At 40.9% G+C, this 15,017-nt stretch overlaps 2 protein-coding genes across 2 annotated transcripts; both read right to left on the bottom strand.

The window, feature by feature from the left end:
* Nucleotides 1-336: 336 nt before the first annotated feature.
* On the bottom strand, nt 337-6,146 carry LOC145913652 (monocarboxylate transporter 14-like). Its single transcript, XM_083001384.1, has 7 exons — nt 5,889-6,146; nt 4,138-4,281; nt 3,145-3,308; nt 2,010-2,347; nt 1,308-1,446; nt 955-1,168; nt 337-613 (listed from the first exon to the last, which is right to left on the bottom strand). The coding sequence occupies exons 1-7, from the start codon at nt 6,076-6,078 to the stop codon at nt 477-479; spliced, it is 1,326 nt and encodes a 441-aa protein (XP_082857510.1). The 5' UTR covers nt 6,079-6,146; the 3' UTR covers nt 337-476.
* Nucleotides 6,147-8,880: 2,734 nt separating this feature from the next.
* On the bottom strand, nt 8,881-14,535 carry LOC145913804 (monocarboxylate transporter 14-like). The gene is made up of 7 exons (XM_083001564.1): nt 14,116-14,535; nt 12,645-12,788; nt 11,507-11,670; nt 11,002-11,411; nt 10,448-10,586; nt 9,599-9,812; nt 8,881-9,304 (listed from the first exon to the last, which is right to left on the bottom strand). The coding sequence occupies exons 1-7, from the start codon at nt 14,303-14,305 to the stop codon at nt 9,168-9,170; spliced, it is 1,398 nt and encodes a 465-aa protein (XP_082857690.1). The 5' UTR covers nt 14,306-14,535; the 3' UTR covers nt 8,881-9,167.
* Nucleotides 14,536-15,017: the final 482 nt, after the last annotated feature.

Genomic DNA, 15,017 nt, shown 5'->3' with positions numbered 1-15,017 from the left:
CAAGCTGCATCGATTTTACCCGACAGGTTGGAGCGAGATTCGAAAAATTACCATCCTCTCATGGGATGTATAACACGCAATCCTTCCGCATTGTGGAATATTTAACTACTTTGTCGCAGTCGAGATCAATAGAAAACGTATGAAATGGAAATCAGATTTTGACATCTGTTAGTTTGGGAAGTTGCTGATTCAATGTACGTAACATAGAACTTCGCCATGCAGAAAAATAAATATTCACGGTATATAACATGTTATCTCGGTAGAATGGCGATGTGATTGCGAATTGAAACAGGACTGATCTTCTGGCATAAGACGTCGGAAAATTTATGCGAGAAGAGCAGATACTGTTTAAATTGTAGTATGTTAGGCAGCAAAAGTAGCACAATTATTGCGAATGTTTGATATTTTATTGCATAACGGTTAGTGGCAGGCTACGTGTGTACGCGAAGAAAGGTAAAAAAGCAAGAAAGACTGCGTCATCTGGAACTTTTTAGACGAACTTCCAAACGCTGGAGCGGATTTTTGAGCAGGCACAAAGCGGATGCGAGGAGCATTAAAGATCCGGAGAAAAAGAAAGGCCAGTTGTACGACTGCGTGACGTCAACGAGAAGACCTGCACATTGAAAATTATTTCAAATTTAGCGGAACGCCAAAGACTGAGAGACAATAGTATGCTATGAAATGGGCCTATTATATTTGTGGAATATTTTTGGAATATTTTTCATTAATTACGATTCCAATGCGAAGAAAAACGTTTACATTGTGGTATCTGAGGCTGCCACGATAAATCAAATTCAGTGCAGGAGGACCAGAATTGCGACTGTACAAAATTCGTTGCGAAGATATGATGTCATATGCTCGGCTTATACAAGCTGAAATCCTAATCGTTTTTACGCGCATGGGTTCGAATCCCGGTGTCGCCACACGATTAACTATAGTTACAAAGTAACAAACCTGCGAGAAACGGCCCGATGCAGATTCCGACGCCTTCCAAGAACAACATCCAGCTGTAGGCGTCGACGAAATGTTCCTGGCCAATCATGACCGCCGCGCATGCCTTGATAAACCCGTACCCGTTGCTAAGCAACCCGAATATAACCGCTAGAGCGAAGAGGCCGTAGATATCTGACCAGAACGGACTGAGGAAGGTAACGGCCCCAAGTAAACCCTGGGAGTTTTTATATGGTTTTAGTTTGTTACTCTGAGCTGCAGGCAGATGGACAATGCGGGAATTTCCCTTATATGCAAATTTGCTCTAAATATCCCAGTTCAAACATAGCTGGGATGTTCAAGGCAAACCCCCGTACCTGGTTGGCGGCGAACGACCACATGGGATGGACTTTACAACAGCTGGTGATGGAACCAGTCATGGGTCGTCCCGCTATTCCCGCAAGACCAATTGTTGCCGACAACCAAGCTGCCAAGTTCGGGTCCACGCCTTGATGCCTGCGCAAGAGGAGTTGCAACTCATTACTCCCAAGTGCGACTGGCTGCGATGCTTTGTAAGGTAATCGCCTTCACATGGGCGCTTGACTTGATAACTCTGATGGTTTTATCGGTGCCATTTTATGTTTTACGTTTATCGTCAATGTGCGCAGTAACTTTGCATGAAAAATAAAAGTGATTTGATTTTTAAATGGCATGGGTGCCGTTAAACCTTAGAGATTATCGAGCGCCTGTATGATGGTGATTTTGTTCACGGAGAATAAACATCTGCCGCAGGATCGCAGTCAATCGCACTAACGTTTCCCGGAAAATTAAACACCACCAAAATGTTCACGATATTATATTTTCAAATAAGCTTTACCAATGATCTCTACAACTGAGCGACAAATATGAATCAAACAAAGCCCTTAAACCAGCGCTTATTAAGGTGAAGGCAATTCGTAAGCGTTTTTTCCACAAGTTAAAGCGAAAACGAAACCCATTTACCAACACGTATAGTTGCCGTGTAAGTATGTGAAAGGTAATATAGGTCTTGAATATATTAAATAAGAAAAAAGTCCAACCTTGCTCTTTCGACCAAATGAACGTAGGGGACGAATATCGCGATCCAAGTTAAAAAGTCGACTGCGATAATCAACAAAAACACCGGGTTCGTCCACAAATACCGGGTCCTCTTTGCGAAACGTCCGCGGTCTTCAGGTTCGTATTTTGACTCGTTCTCTGTATTGACCACAGTTAGTTCCAATTCGTCGCCACTGGAGGCACTCCCCGCTGTTGTAGCATCACTAGAGGGCGCGCTCCACAAGTTGAAAGGGTGGTGTTTAATTTTGGACGGAGGAATGAACAGGGAGGCGGCGACGCAAACGTTCAAGCAATATCCGCCAAGTAAAAGAATGCTACCCTGTAGAAACAAACGGAGTGTGGAAGAAGAATCTACGCTTTGAAATGTAATTTTGAAAGGGTACAAAAACTTGTTTGTAACCAGAAAAGAGCAACCCCTAAGCCACACGAGAAGGGGTGTGCAGGCGGTGCGGTGCACTGAGGCCATTCGCGTTTAGTGGGCCCTTATTGTCTTTCAAGAAATATTCACCGCAAACCCCTTCTTTGTCGCCTAAACAATCTCATATTATCTCCAAAAAAGTTCCTCGCCTTGGAACATTATATTCCTCCTAGCGACTCTGGCTCGTTTCGAAACGATTCATTCAATTCACAACAATGCCGCGGTCTGTCCGTAAATCATGTAGTTGTGTTGATAATTACTGTCAACAATAATTGTAATTTTTGGTCACATTAGTATCATTGTTTGTGGAAAAAAAACCATAATATTGGAAAGCTGCAAACAGGGTGTGTACACGCACTGTTTCGACCTGTGAGGTCTCATCAGACACTAGCGGGCACACAAATTTCCACTTTTCCACTGACCGAAAGGTTCCACAAAGTGGAAATTTGTGTGCCCGCTAGTGTCTGATAAGACCTTTGGTTTGTCGTCTGTATTTTCTATGTAGTTTTTCAGCACTTTCCCCTGCAGGGGAAAGACATGTCTATCATCGAATTATGACGCGTTGTCTTGGGACCTTGATAGACATGTCTTTCCCCTGCAGGGGAAAGTGCTGAAAATCTACATAGAAAAAATACTAAACACCAGAAACCAAAATACCATTACTAAACACCAGGTAGCCATCTTTAAGCTGTACGAACCCTCCAGGAATATTCCCGAGCCAAGTATTGAAGGAGAGAGGCAGCCACAAACATCCCCCCGCCCAAACCCCCACCAGTACAACCTTCAGCAAGAGCACGACTTCTGAGGAAATATCCGTTCACGGCCGCACTTTGAGAGAAGTTCACCAATCCCACACCGACTCCTGCATACAAATACGAATATCAGTGCAACTTATTATTGTAGGACACAGGTTTTGGGGCATTTTACATTGGAAAAAAAAACCTTTGGTGCTTTCCCTAAGCAAAAATGCTCTTTAAAAAGCTTCTCTGTAACCTATAGACTGGTAGCTGAATTTTGGCAGCCCTTGATTAGACATGGCCTTATTACCAGCGACACCGATATATCGATATATAAACTAAATTGAAAGTTTGTATTATCGGTATCTTCTGTTATCTTAATGGCCTCAAAGACTGAGTATCAGACTTTTTGAACCACTCCTGTGAAGAAGGGATAATTTACAGGATATGTTATAAATTTAATTGTTTAAAACAAGTGTTTCGGATTGGATGCAGCTTGTTTATTGCAATCAGTAGAAAATCTATGTATTTACATAAACAAACAGCACTGAACACGTGTTGCATAACATATATCTCCCCTTTGGACTGCATTGACATTGTCTGCAGACACTAGCACAGCCTTTAACTCAATTTTCGTATGTTGGTTTGTCGTCTGTATTTTCTATGTAGTTTTTCAGCACTTTACCCTGCAGGGGAAAGACATGTCTATCAACGAATTATGACGCATTGTCTTGGGACCTTTCGCATCAACTCCCTGGGGCTTTTATTCCACATTATAACTGTCTGGCCAGGTTTATTTTAAGCAAGGCGAAGTTTGTGTCTTTTTTCATCACTTGAAACAAGCAACATTTAACCAAAACGCAGGTGAGAATCAACAGTCGGTTTCCCTGTTTCTAAAAAGCTGTTTTATAATTGTAAAATGCCATATCACGTTTTGTATCTATTGCTGCTTACCGGTAAACATGCCAAAGGTCACTACAAGGACAGCCATACTCGTTGCGAGGCCGCTTAAAGCGAGACCCAAGCACACTAGCACACCTCCACACATTCCGCACCGCCGGCTTCCAAACCTTCGCAGCAATGGACCCAGAAACGGACCTGAAACAAAATGAACAACATCATAGGAGTTATAATAAAAGCAACGTAACCCGAGAGATAAAATGTACAAAGGACCTGTGTAGTGGGGAGATCCTGCCTATGCTGTCATGCAATAGTATGGAACACTTCTGCGATGAATTATAAATGTGTCGGTTATTAGTTTGGATTCATATTTTATTTCAAGCGCTGAATTCGAAATACCCAACACAACAAGACAATAATTTAAAACTTTCGGTTTCAGATTAAAGTCAACTGGTTTTCTCATGCACATGAACGAAAGAATAAAATGAAGATGAAGTAGGAAGCAATACATTTCGATAAATGGCATTAGATTATGCTTCGTTAAGAGGTAATTTGATATCTTTGAGGAATTTCCATTGCGGCGGTTAGAGCATAATGTGGACCATGGGTAGGGGTGATTAGTCACGCTCTACACTGAGTAATTTGGACGTTCATGTTCCAATACTATTTGAGCGTACAAACCTCCAGAAAGGTTAAATGATACATTTACGTCCACCCAGGATATTATACTGTAACATGTTCGCTACAATAAACAAAAACATGTCGGCACGCGAAGCCATAACAAATTTAGCACACTGCGTACAAACGGCTGCCGACCGCTGCTGTAGACCGCAGAATTCAACTCAGGCCGGCAGCAAAATTACTTTCCACGCCATACGCGAACATAGTTTGTCCAACAAAGCCGTCATGGTTGACATGCTTCCGCGTCATCAGTCACTTTTTATTATCAAACTTTGACCAAAATTATGTTTGTGGATTACGTCACAAAGGATAAGTGATCAGCGTATAATTGGTTACACGTTGTTTTGCAAATGTAAGCTACTTCAATCCAAAATAATGGCTGTGTGTTTTGTCAATTTGAAGTATAATTTATGCCTAGGGCTTAATTTAAGCCCTATGGGGTGGCTGCCCCAGCTATGTTGTTATTTCAGTTCGTCAAGTTAAGGCTCGGGCGCTTGAGCCTCTTGGACCAATGTTTGTCTGGGGCTGGGCAAAAAGACGACAACAATGAATATTTGATGAAACGATGGATGACGTGACAGTTTTTACTGTGACGTAACACAAAACCATTACATTTACAGAACGTTATGTTTCAACTATCGACAATGACTCGAAAACGAGGTGTAAGTTTCGAATTTGTTTGTGTGGCGATCATTCAACTGTATTGGAAACACCAGGACCTTGCCAAGCCGTTGCCACAAAGCACTCTCGATTGCTAGAGGAAGTCTCTGAGCCTTGCTGAACTGCTGAATACGAAGCAGGAAGCCTGCCATTTAGGACGAGTCGTATTGTAAGTTCGTAGCTTTGAGTAAGGCAGTTTACAGCGCCTCCGGGGCTTTTGAAACAAGGACCCGCTATGGCGTGATTTTACAAATAACACAAAATATTTCAACCAAATCCTTTGTAAGAAAAAAAGGTGCCGGTGCGAGTACTTTATGTACAGGAGATCACATGACATACCTGTGCAATACCTAGTATTAAGGCACATAATGGTGTTCGTGGGCCCCCATTGACATTTAAGCATTGTGGATGCACCCCCTCTTGTAGCGCTTGATTCCAACACAAGGCAATAAAAATACACTTACCGACGAGACAAGCCACAGCGGTCGGCAGACTTCCAACGAATGAAACATATCTTGCTGAGGCGTTGAACGTACGGATCCAGTCAGGATACAGCACCCCTACTGCATATGTCGGTCCAAATGACATTCCATTTGAAATACTTGCGGCAACAAGGATCACCCACTTGTATTGAAAACTCTCAGCGTCTCGCATATCGGCTCTTCACAATGAGCTTGGATAAATGAGTCAAACTATCAGTGCCTGCATTTCAATTTCATTCTTAACCTGCGTTACATGAATCAGCATCAGTCGTGACAATGAATTGTTCAAATCAAAACAAATGCCATCAGGCACGAACGCCTCTTAAATTCGAACTAATCTTCATGTGAACATCGGGTGAAATTTATTGTGTGTACTTCTTACTCAATTGCTTAAAGCACTGCACGTTTATAAACATATATTTTAAGGGCATGTGAAGTTTGTTTGTAAACTCTACAAAATTTTACACTACCGCTCGTAGCTATGTCTGTAGGCCTTTTTGCCATGATTGCCAGCGTCAATTTTCACTTGCCAGCTTACGCTTGTTCTCACCACAAAACAAAACATTCACACCCCTCGCACGTATCCTTGAATGGTTACATTTAAACTCATACATTTCCGCATTTAGTGCCTCGTCACCAACAACATCGGGTGTATTATGTAAACTCAGGATACTGTACGCACTTCCTGTGCTAGAGGTTCGGTCATTTTCAGTGAAACAAAGTACCGGGTGACTCGAACGCTCCCTGTTCGCGCCAAACCATCCAATCGATTAATACTACTTGGGAATAATTTCCACATGACGTGCGCTGTGTTTGGAAACTTCTTCTGCACAAATCGTGGGTTAGTCAAGGGCGAAGATATATTCTCCTCTGATCGGATGTATTTTGTTCGATACGATACGACTCGGTCGGCTTTTAACTTTTTTTACGGATAAAATTTTTAATTTGAAAATTGCTGAAAATTTGAAAATGTTTTCTTACTTGCAATAATTGAACCCAAGAATAACATAAGTTTAAGAATGGGAGACGCGTTACATATGGAAGTATAACTTCTTCTGCAAGATGAAAACAAACATCTTTCAACGAAACGTAACAAACAGATCGATCACCAACGAAAGTTTTGTCGAAAACTTCCTGTGTTCCAACAACACAAGAAGTTTACATATTTTCTTGCAGTCAGACGTTTAAATATTTTCCGTTTTAGATGCTGCTGCTGCTCGCAACGGCGCACGGCTTACTTCCAGCACTGCCATTTACTTCATAAAAATAAATCAATTACTCATTAGCAACGTACAAAACTCTCAATTATACCACGTGATGTTACAAGCGGTGTTAGCGGTGCCCTTTTTCGTGTTTGTACGTTTCTTGATGCTTGGCTGTGATACACCATTACCCTGCACGAAGCCAAGCTATAAAAATATTCGTTTAATTGTGCCGGAAGAACATATTAATTACAATACAATATCCCTGACAGCAACAGCAACGAAATGTTAGGTACGGTCTAAAAACTTCGGTTATGCTGTGATGCATTATTCATATTTCACCAACATGCATTCTTTTGAAACAGTTCTTGTATTTTTAGTTTCGTTTTTACCTGTAGCTGGTTCGCCTAGTTTTAAACTTGTGCTTACAAACCATACACAAACGCATAGGCTATCATGAACTGACTGTTAGTATTGACTTCCTTTTCACACATGTGCTTGAGGCCTACAGATTTGTAAGTTTTACAAGAACAAAGTTATAGTGGTTTCCAATTTGACAGCGGATTTCCATTTCTTAGTCATTCTGTTACATCAGTCTCAAACGCGTTACTGAAAACAATTTCAATGACGGAAACGGTCTGGCGTTCTTACTCATGCAACACGAATGCGTGTATTCTGTATCACCTTTAAGAATCAGCTCCGTAACCGCAGAATGTGCCCATGGCGATTTACGTGGCTTTCTTGTACTTCACTATTACATTCAGGCCGCCTGTATTTTAGATGACATCAGAGTTACAACAGAACTTCGTTGGATCTGATTGGCCTCTTCTTGTGGTTTCATGCGACAAGTTTAAATGCTCTTTTTCCAATTCTTTAAACCTCACTCACGTTTATTGCTTGCGATGCCTATTTTGCAAATTATTTCCTAATTTTTGGTCTTTTAATTCAGAGCTTTGGAACTATATGGTTTACAAAACATTGCCCTTTTGGTCATTGAATGTCCCTCTATAGCAAGTTTATAACATTTGGTTTTACTATATCGTTGGATTTATATCGTAACACACTCACATACTGACATACATGCCTTCATTGCTCGTTACATTATCAAAGCGCGTCCATTCTTTACCCTCATGAACCTCGCTATTCGTCACAACGTAACAGCACTTCCAGCTAAGGGCGGAGATTTTTGTTTTGTAAACAAATCAAATTGATGCCACCAAAGGAAGTGAGGCTACACAACTACCATCACATACAAGCTTATATAGGCCTTGTACTTTTGTTATGTAAGGTATATTTCGTTTATATTATGGAATGTACCATATTGTGCTCGCCGAAGCGTAACGACGTCTTTGCACCACATGGTTCCGTGTTTATTCCGCTTTGGATGCAAACAAAGAAACCAAGTGCACAGCACTTACTGCATACGTACTTACGGTACGCGCACTTATTGTACGCGCACTTACGGTACGCGCACTTACGGTACGCGCACTTACGGTGCGCGCACTTATTGTACATGTACTCAACGTGCACTCAATGCGTGCGTCAGAAGCAGGCCGAAAACAAGGACCAAGATTCTGAGAATAAAAAGACTGGCCCATACTGTTGCTAACATTGTCATGTTTGACACGAAAAACGTTTCAGCAAGAACATATGCCACCATCAGTGTAGGCCAGTCTTTTTATTCTCAGAATTATGGTCTTTTAAATATGTTTATTATGAAATTGTGATGCAGGAATTTGCAACGGAAACTACGCCGAAACATCAACACTGAATACAGCTTTGCATGTCTCTTGTTGTTGTACAGAAATTTTAACATGTGGTTGAAGTGATAAAAGGGAAAGGACAATTGAAATGCAACATATACAGAAAAAATGAAATCAATTGCTAAAAACCCGGGACGCACAGTTTAGTTTTTCGTAACTGCGCGATAAAAAGTTGTGAAAACAGGGAATAAAAAAAAAACATTCCATAAAAAAAAGAAAATAAGTTGGAATTTTCCAATATTGCAGCACCGCGCTTCTAACGGTAACGTTAAAGTGCCAAATCGGGCCGGTTCCGGTTATGTTTTTGCATCCAATTTCCGCCCCAACCTTTCGACCGGTTGCTTCAGGCAACAGAGAAGCGAGGCAAGAATTAAAAGCGAACCGGAGAAACGGAACGACCAGTCGTAAGAATCAGTTGCTTCAAATATAACCCCTGAAATGCATGTGAATGCTCGCCATTAAAACTTACTATATAGTAGAAAATCTGCCTATATAAAATAGAAGATCTTTCATATGTTGTCATTTAAAACTTATGGAGGCGCGGCGCTAAAAGCAGGATAAAAAATAATTTTAAGCAAGGATAATGGTCACATGCGTTTTGAACATAGCCGGAAGTTTAATCAAGGATCTGTAATTTATTACTTTAATAGATGGTCCGAAGAACTCCTTTCTCACAAATGACACCAATTAAGGAGAAGTTGTAAAACCATATTCACCACAAGCTTACCGGCTAGCACAGGCCCCACGCATACCCCAATTCCTTCCACAAACATCAGCCAGCTTAAAGCGTCGGTGAATCTATCCCGGCCCAGCATAAACGCTGCGCTGGCCTTAATTAAGCCGTACGTGTTGCTAAGGAAACCAACGATTGCGGCCAAGACGAAGAATCCGTTGATGTCATTCCAGAATGGACTCAGGACGGTGGAAACGCCCAAAACCATCTGCACAAAAACATGCTTTGCATTAATTGGTAATACATATGTAAGCAGTTAAAAAAACAGTGCCTTGAAGTCCATCTATACCATAGGTTGTCCATCTAAAACACGCTGTCGTGCCAATTTATAACTTATTCCCGTACCAACGTTTGGTAATTCTGTTCAACTAATTGAAATTTTCGACAAGCATCAGTTAAAGCCAGCTGATGCTGACCTACATGCGCATGCTCAGGCTATTATACTGTGGCACAGGTCAGAAGTAAGTGTTCTTTGTCGTATTTGCTGCGATTGTTTTGTATTGTGAATGAACAATAGAAAAACAATTGGCCGTGTGACAAATCTTGGTTTTTGACACACGAGTTTTCGCAAGAGCTTGAGTGCCATTTTAAAGTACTCCGCCTTGTGTTGGACTCCACTGATCTATACACCGAAAAATCTACTGGCACATGTACCTAGGCTTTGTGTATCACATGAAGATACTATTCAGTGTAGTTTACTCAATTCAAATACATAACCAAGAATAACAAGTGGTTGCCCTGTTCTCACCTTACCTTAAAAATTCGCACAGATTTCAACTTTACACAGAATTACATGTAGATCATTAAGTTTGGCTGTGACAAGCACTTTAGTCACGTGCCTACCTGCATGGCCGCGTAAAAGTTGAAGGGGTGAAATTCGAAGCGAGAACAAACGTAACCGGTGAAGGGACGTCCCACTAATCCTGCCAGGCCAGTGGTTGACGAAAGCCAGTAAGCGACATTGGGTTCAACTCCACTTTGCCTGTGTACAATGTGTAGATTGCAGTCAATAATTTACTGTAAACCACAATTACAAAAACACGTATTTCCATGGAGAAAATCTGTTCACTTTCATAAAAGACAAATATATTCAATCTGAATATAAATGCGGAAGGTATTATGCTTCTCATGAAGCAGACGTTTTGAACATAACAGCGTTCATCATCAGTAATAATTCGGCATGAGTTGCAGCAAGGAGCGCACGGAGATAGACAGGCAACTGAGCAGACAAATATATTTCACTAAAATAAGCATCGTCAGTGTTTCATTAGAATCAATGAATAGTTTAATGTAACAAAAGAAACTTTCGACCCCATTCAAAAAGCACATGTTTGCGTCCGTTCTGTGTGTTCAAATGGAATAAAGCACACTTACCAGGTGTGGCTTCGTGTACGCACCTGGCGCGTTCGATTAAATGCACGTAGGGGACGAAGGTCGCCAACCAAGCTGGAAATTCAACCGCGATAAGAAGGAGGAAAATTGGATTCTTCCAGAGATGCCAAGAACGTCGGAAGAAACCAGGGCGTTTCGGGGAAAACGCGGCCTCGGCTTCCTTTTCTTTATCTAAAGATTCAACATCCTCATCAACATCCTCATCAAGATCCTCATCAACATCCTCATCAAGATCCTCATCAAGATCCTGTTGGGAGTTTTTGTCATTCAACTGGATATTTTTCATCTCAAACTCGGAGCTGGGGTCGTTTCTCCAAAAGTTTAATGGATGTTGAAGGATGTGTTTCGCCCGGATGAAGAAGAGGCTGATGAACGAGTTATTGAAGCAAACAGCACCCGCGATCATTAGAGCACCCTGAGAAAAGGTATTGTTTTCACAATAATTTCGATACAGTTCATAGCAACTAATGAATTAATGAAGTTTTATTGAATATTCGATTTTATCCTCACCCTCCACGTATATTGGTTCCGGAGCAATTCCAAAAATCCCGAGAACGCGAACATTCCGATGCCCAAACCGCCCCCAACCACACCCTCAGCCAACGCACGGTCGTGGAGAAAATACTCGTTGATTCCACTGCTGGCGGCGAATATAGCTAGACCCGCCCCAAAGCCTAAGGAAACCCACAGATTATGGCTTAACCCAGGGTTCTCAATGGCGGGTTCACGGAGCCTAAGGAGGCCACAATAACATATATCAATGGAGGCCACAAGATTTTTCCAGACAGTTGTATTTTCACTACAGTTTTGAATTTTAATTTGAACCGATATATAGGTGGTAATATCGTGGAATTTTCTCCTTCCTAATGGAAGAGTCATGAATTTAAAGAAATCACACAGAAAAACTTTGTAGACTCCAAATTACCGACAAAAAAATGAAAAAGAGTATTCATTTTTTTATCGGTAATTTGCAGTCTACAAAGTTTAATAAATTGTCGAGGTGCACGAAGCCAACGAGTTACGTAATCCTGTACTGTAAACGACATATAGGTTCGTGCTGGATGTGCGAAGCCAAATTTCGGTTGATCATAAAAGCCTTTGCTCACTTTCAACGATGAAGGTAATTAACTGTGTTATTAATCTACTGAGAGATACAAGCTGTTTACATTGCTGTGACAAACGACCCTGTTTATTTAAAGAAAAGTGGCCGAACTGAACCAAATAAATTCACGACAATAAGTAAAGGTAAACGCTAGAATCGGGCAATACCGAGTTTTTCAAAATGTTTTTACCCATCTATTTGAAACGTCAACATGGGACAAAATTCACCAACAAATGACTGTGTTATGAAACAACACTGATTAACGACTTGTTTGACGAGGAAGCATTTGTTGGACCTGCATGTGAACGGGATATGACAGGATCGCACTTCTGTATCCACCGACACAAAACCATCAACAAGGTTTATGTTAGTCATTTTGCGGTTTGATCAATTTTGTTGTTTGGAGTGAAATGAATTGTACAACTTTTTTATTTATGTACTTATTGTATAATTAACTATTTTTTTACATTGTACAACTGTTTGTGACTTCTTTATAAAGAACCTTTGATTGTCATAAAAGGCAAAACCAATTGTCAGTCCATGCACCTGTGACGAGACCGAATCCAAGTAGAAGTTGGGTGACTGAATTTGCGAACGAAGCCGCAACCATTCCGACAGTAATGATCAAACCTCCAAGAAAACCGCTCGTTCTGCATCCGAATTTATCAACCATTAAGCCGAAGACAGGCCCTGCAAACAAACATGAATACTCGGCTATTCCTGCAGCAATATATAAGGCTGCAAGGTTAGCAAACAGCCTAATTTTGTCAATTTCAAAATATTATTAAACCTTGGAAAACGCTTTTATTATATTATTTTTTTATAAAGCGTTTTGGCACAAGGTTTTATAATATTTTGAAATTGACAATGAAGTTTCCACTTGTGTCACGCATAAGAAGTGTTGCTGGTATAAGGTTGATTTCGCGAAGGAGATATTTTCATTGTTATCTTTATTGCCTAACACAACCTCGACAATTTGTATGGTTTAATAAAAAATCTTTTTAAATACTCTAAATCCTTGCTTTTCGCGTTTTTTTTGACCCTGTCATTCATAATAAGAGAAAGAATTCAAACTACTTACAACTTGTGAAGGGAACAGTTAGATGGTTAACAACATTAAACTTCCAAACAAACTTAACCAAAACGGCAATTGACGTCATTGCACATGGCGTCATGAAGTTTTTTAATGTTGTATAAGTTACGTATTGTTTGCTATTACGAGGTAAATGCGTTCAATTGTACGTTGTGGTTCGCTTATGACCTTTTGAACCATCGATAAAATGAAATCCTGCGGGATTTCCGCGCTGTTGCCTCGATGTCGATTATTCTGCTGCGAGCCCCCTAGCATCAGTCACGCGTGAGTGAGCAGAAGCATTAAAACCCGCAAGTTTCGGAGTGTGGAGCGAGTTGTTAGTTCAGGCTTTCGCGGGATACACTTGGCTGAGCACCCAACCTTGAATACAGTCTCCTCGTGGTTTAAAACTGTCGGTCACGGCGACCTAGTTGGATTTCAAGGTCATCACGTAAGCATTTGCGAACTACACACCCGATTCCCTTTGTGTTGAAGAATAACTCGTTACGTTGAACAAATAACAAATTTAAACAAATAATCGTGCGCCGCAAATCTCAAATTGCTTTGTGCGCAGAAAAATGTGGCCTTAAATTGTCGTTAACGCCGGAACTGGCTGTTAAGTTCTGTGAGAAAAAAAACACGCTTTTACGGTTTGGTGAACGTTGTGCACGGCTGGTGGCGCATTTAATTGGATTTAACTGGAAGCGTTAACCTATGCTATGGAGGCGTTAACCTATGCTATGGAGGCTAAAGCATTTTTTATCAGGCTGCGGTCTTTATAAAACGGAGGACTGAGAAATAGTATGCTTGATTGCAGTATAAATAATACTTGGCGTTACGGATAACTTCGTCTGGTAAACACACCCATGCGTTGAATGCTGTGCCTGCGAAATTGAACGTAGCGTCTTGCGCTAACCCAGCCAATTAAATTATCACTGTACTTACCTGCCAGACAGGACATAGCTGTTGGCAGGCCACCGACAAATGAAATGTAGCCATGGGGTGAATCAAAATGGCGAACCCAATCAGAATACAAAACTCCAACGGCATAAGTCATCCCCCAAGTAAGACTGTTGACTGCGGATGCCATCGCTAACACAACCCATCTGTATTGGTGTTGGTCTTTCCCGTACATCAGTTACTAATGTTGATGCTTTGCACCGTCTTTGAGAGGAAACACTGAAGGCCTAAAAGTGATCGGGTTTCGTGTTCCGTTCAAGCAGATTGAACGACCATCAAAGCATGCTCTCTGTCTCTCTCGACTGGAAAACCTTCAGTTGTTATTGTTGATATAGTTGTGGATATACCGTATAAGCGACAGAATTCAACGGCAAGTTGTGAATATTAGAAAAGAAATTTACAGAAATGCTTTATAACAAAAAACTATAATGTTATGTTTAAGAAAATAAGACTGTCTGTTACAAATACTTTCCCTTGTTATCGGTAACCACAGGCAGAAAACCTTAATCTCCAAGTTTTTGGCAATACTGAAAAGAAACTCGTTTAATCCACCAGTAATCATTTACACAAACACTAAACGACTTATTGCTTTCCGGCGCAAATGCTCGATTTTTACGCTGACTGCCAAACACTCTAGTTTGTATAAAATGTGCTCTCGTGTTTATATTACGTTTGTGCGCATTGGCTACGTTCTTCCTCTGTTAGATGAAACATTACATCGGAGGAAGCATAGTCTAACGACAAATAAAAATCTCTGGCCTCACTATTAAGAAGGCAGGCGCTTTATATATTCGAGTTTTGCGACGAAAAGTGATTTTATTCTGAAAGATTGGTCCGAACTTTATCGTTGTTTCGAACCTAAAATATATTTCATGTAATTTAATCCA

This window comes from Ascidia mentula, chromosome 9, assembly GCF_947561715.1.
Source record: "Ascidia mentula chromosome 9, kaAscMent1.1, whole genome shotgun sequence".
Lineage (NCBI taxonomy): Eukaryota > Metazoa > Chordata > Ascidiacea > Phlebobranchia > Ascidiidae > Ascidia > Ascidia mentula.
The sequence above is the reverse complement of the archived record's forward strand: the minus strand, read 5'-3'. Positions and strand labels throughout refer to the sequence as shown.

Coding starts and splice junctions, on each gene's coding strand:
- LOC145913652 (XM_083001384.1), bottom strand. CDS start 6,078: ATGCGAGACGCTGAGAGTTTTCAATACAAGTGGGTGATCCTTGTTGCC. Junction 4,282..5,888: donor CGCTGTGGCTTGTCTCGTCG/GTAAGTGTATTT, acceptor ATTTTGTTTCAG/GTCCGTTTCTGGGTCCATTG. Junction 3,309..4,137: donor GACCTTTGGCATGTTTACCG/GTAAGCAGCAAT, acceptor ATTTGTATGCAG/GAGTCGGTGTGGGATTGGTG.
- LOC145913804 (XM_083001564.1), bottom strand. CDS start 14,305: ATGTACGGGAAAGACCAACACCAATACAGATGGGTTGTGTTAGCGATG. Junction 11,412..11,506: donor GGAACCAATATACGTGGAGG/GTGAGGATAAAA, acceptor ACCTTTTCTCAG/GGTGCTCTAATGATCGCGGG. Junction 10,587..11,001: donor CATTTAATCGAACGCGCCAG/GTGCGTACACGA, acceptor CATTGTACACAG/GCAAAGTGGAGTTGAACCCA.